At 46.2% G+C, this 3,274-nt stretch overlaps 1 protein-coding gene and 1 long non-coding RNA gene across 4 annotated transcripts in view; one reads left to right on the forward strand and one right to left on the reverse strand.

The window, feature by feature from the left end:
- st14b (ST14 transmembrane serine protease matriptase b) overlaps positions 1 to 1,497 on the reverse strand; it is a 9,205-nt gene extending 7,708 nt beyond the window's left edge. For 2 of the 3 annotated variants that reach the window (XM_037977101.1, XM_037977100.1), the window contains exons 1-2: positions 1,221 to 1,497; positions 104 to 260 (exon numbers count right to left, since the gene is read on the reverse strand). In XM_037977101.1, coding sequence (XP_037833029.1) covers positions 104 to 260; positions 1,221 to 1,286 — 223 coding nt within the window. In that variant the 5' untranslated portion in view covers positions 1,287 to 1,497. Of the gene's footprint in view, positions 1 to 103; positions 261 to 1,220 lie in introns of those variants that run through there. The other variant, XM_037977102.1, reaches the window with a different exon arrangement.
- Positions 1,498 to 1,541: 44 nt separating this feature from the next.
- Positions 1,542 to 2,699, forward strand: LOC108228755. The gene is made up of 4 exons (XR_001808233.3): positions 1,542 to 1,870; positions 1,999 to 2,069; positions 2,224 to 2,340; positions 2,453 to 2,699. It is a non-coding gene; the product is annotated as an uncharacterized LOC108228755 (long non-coding RNA).
- Positions 2,700 to 3,274: the final 575 nt, after the last annotated feature.

Consider the following 3,274-nt stretch of genomic DNA (forward strand, 5'->3'; position numbering starts at 1 on the left):
GGACTCAGACCAGGACTCAGACCAGGACTCAGACCAGGACTCAGACCAGGACTCAGACCAGGACTCAGACCCGGCCCACATGAATAGATCTGGATGGGCTCACGGTGGAAGTTCCACACCAGCAGTCCGGTGAGCAGAGACAGGCCGGTGGCTGTCAGCACCAGGCCCAGTCCGATCCACAGCCTCCTCTTGCGACCCGGTTTCTTCTCCACACTCCTGTGGTTCTGGGTCGGCAGGAACACTTCACTGAGGTCCAGGTTCTGCAGAGACGGAGGAGGACTCATTAGAGGACGTCACAGATTACAGCAGAATGAAAACAAAACATCTGGTTCTTCTGATGTCTTCGTGAGGCGGAACCAAACGTTTGGGTCAGATTTAAAGCGGGACCATAAATGAAAAACTTTGGTTCTTCGTCTTTAATGTCTGAGAAGATCTCAGATGATCAGAACCAAACGGACCTGAAGCAACAACAGAAACTCTTCAGGATCAGCTGGAGTCTGAGGTTCTGCTTAGAACCCGTCAGGCAGGAAGGTGTCGGGTCCACCCGATCAGAACCTGGGTCCAAATCACACCCATCCCTGCAGAACTTCACTGGTTCTAACAGATTCTGAACTTCATTAAAGTTCAGAACCAGAAAGTGGATCAGGAACCAGAACTAAGCAGAAACAGGACGAAAAAGTGACCCTAAACCTGAAACCAGAACCAGAACTTTGGGTCAAAAAGAAGGTTGGATGGGCCCGGTTCTGCTGGACCATCAGACAGACCCGGTTCTGATGGACCATCAGACAGACCCGGTTCTGCAGGACCATCAGACAGACCCGGTTCTGTTGGACTCAGTTCTGCAGGACCATCAGACAGACCCGGTTCTGCAGGACCATCAGACAGACCAGGTTCTGCTGGACCATCAGACAGACCCGGTTCAATTGGACTCGGTTCTGTTCAGTTTCTCTTCATACCAGAGAATCTTGTAAAACATGTGGAGGTTTTTAAAGCTGCTGAAGACCAGAGAAGCAGAACCAGAACCAGAACCGGAACCAGTCCAAACTTCCTGGTAAAAACTAGATTTGATCTAAAACCTCCTGAATCAACTGACTCTCTTCCTGTGGACTCAACCAGAACCATCCGAACCGTCAGAACAACCGAAACCCGGCTCCGCCTCTGTCTCACCTGAATCTGTCAAACCGTGTGACGTCACGGAAGGTAACAGGTGCCGGACTCACCTGTATGGAACTCGGTCCAGGACTCAGCGGCTTCGTGACGTCACTGTATCGCTTGGTTCCGCTCATATTGAGGGGTTCAGAGTCCTTCTTCTACTGGGCCGATGGTTCCGCTCTCATGGCAGCAGCAGGGGTTCGGCAGAGGTTCGGCTGAGGTTCGGCTGAGGTTCGGGTCTCAGGAGGTTCTGATGTCGGAGTTTCAAATGTTCTGACTGAAGAAATCGGTTCTGTTCGCGGCTTCAGAGCCGGAGTTCGGTTCGGAGACTGAACTGGAATCTGACGGCAGAAACCTGAGAAGGGGGAGGAGCCTAAAACACACCTGACACCTGAGCTCCCATCAGCCACTGCGCGCCGTTTCCTCCTCAGCTGAGTGGAACACCGACCCGGAAACCAACAGAACCGAGGAGTTCTGGAAGCAGAACCGGGCCAGAGAGTGGGGCCCAGATTCTGTCTGAGCTCGTTTTTATTTTTATTTATATAAAGTTCGTTTTTTAAAGGTCAAAGGTCACCACCTGATTAATTGACCTTTATAGAAATAAAATTCTAATGATTTCAAACAGATTCTGATCATATTTAATAATAATAAATACATTTATAACATAAACCTAATGTTGAGCACCTGGTTGCCATGGAAACAGCTGCTGCTGGAACAGGTAAATGTTTCCAGGTGTACAAATCAGAAAACATTCAAGTCATTTAATTCATTCAGTAATTAATGTTAATTAATGTTAATATTATTAATCTTCATCATCCAGCTGCTTTACCTGCTTCTCCTCTCCAGGTCACAGGCACTTGAAGAGACACGGGGACACCTGGACAGGTCTCCGGTCCCTCACAGGGACACATGGACAGGTCAGTCCATCACAGGGACACCTGGACAGGTATCCAGTCCCTCATGTGGACAGGTCTCCAGTCCCTCACAGGGACACCTGGACAGGTCTCCGGGACACAAATTAATTTTCCAGATTTTTAACTCAAGGTTCTGTTTTTGCTGTAATTCTCTCAGACGAACACCAAGGGGCGACACGTCACCAGCTTCAGTCCTTTCTCCTGCTGCCTGTTCGACTCAGAACCGACCTGAGTCCAGAACCGGAACCGACACATCTGATCCTAAATGATAAAAGTGAGAACAAACAGGTTCTGGTTCTGTTGGGTTTTATTAGTGGAATGGAATATACACCTCTGTGCTTTAATGCTGTTTTCTCTGTCATTCATTCATCCCCTGCCCTTCACAGAGACTTCATCATCATCATCATCATCACCTTCATCATCATCATCATCACCTGGTTGTGCTTCGTTTGAATCAAACATTTTCAGACATTTGGTGTAAAATCAGCTGATTGTTTCCTTAAGTCCAGACAAACAAAATAAATAAAAACTAAATGTGACTGAAATCATCTGTGGCTCCTTAAACCTTCTGACAGGCAGTTTTAATGTTGTGGCTCAGAAACGCTCCCAGCTTCACCATTAAAGACATTTCTGCAATTTGACCTTTGACCCCAAACACTTCGGCTTTAAAGACAAAAGAGCCACATCCAGAGACCCGCTTCATATTTAATTAGTTCAGGATTTATTAGAGGTTTAAAGTTTATTACTACACTGTAAAAACAAATCCATTTCAGTTTGTCTCATCTGGGATCCAATAATCCTGAGATAAATGAATCTAACAGCTAAATAACCTGGAATTTCACTGATAAATAATTAGATTTCATCATTTCACCAAAACAAACTTTCTGTCCCTTCCTGACTCAAAGTTTTCTGGATTTTTGCAGAACCTTCTGTTAAACCTGAAGGTAAGTCTTTGGGATGAGTTAATGTTAACATTTGAACTTTCAGTAACTAAAACACCTAAAGTTGAAATAATCTGGACAGAATTTAATGTTGTTCAGAAACAAACATTAGGTTTAAACCCTGAAGCTGTAATCATTTCAAACCAGCTGATCCCGGCTCAGTTTCCTGCCTGCTGCTTTGATGGGTTCTGACATCGAACCAGCTGATCCCGGCTCAGTTTCCTGCCTGCTGCTTTGATGGGTTCTGACATCGAACCAGCTGATCCC

The sequence above is a fragment of the Kryptolebias marmoratus genome, linkage group LG8 (assembly GCF_001649575.2).
Source record: "Kryptolebias marmoratus isolate JLee-2015 linkage group LG8, ASM164957v2, whole genome shotgun sequence".
Taxonomy (NCBI): Eukaryota; Metazoa; Chordata; class Actinopteri; order Cyprinodontiformes; family Rivulidae; genus Kryptolebias; species Kryptolebias marmoratus.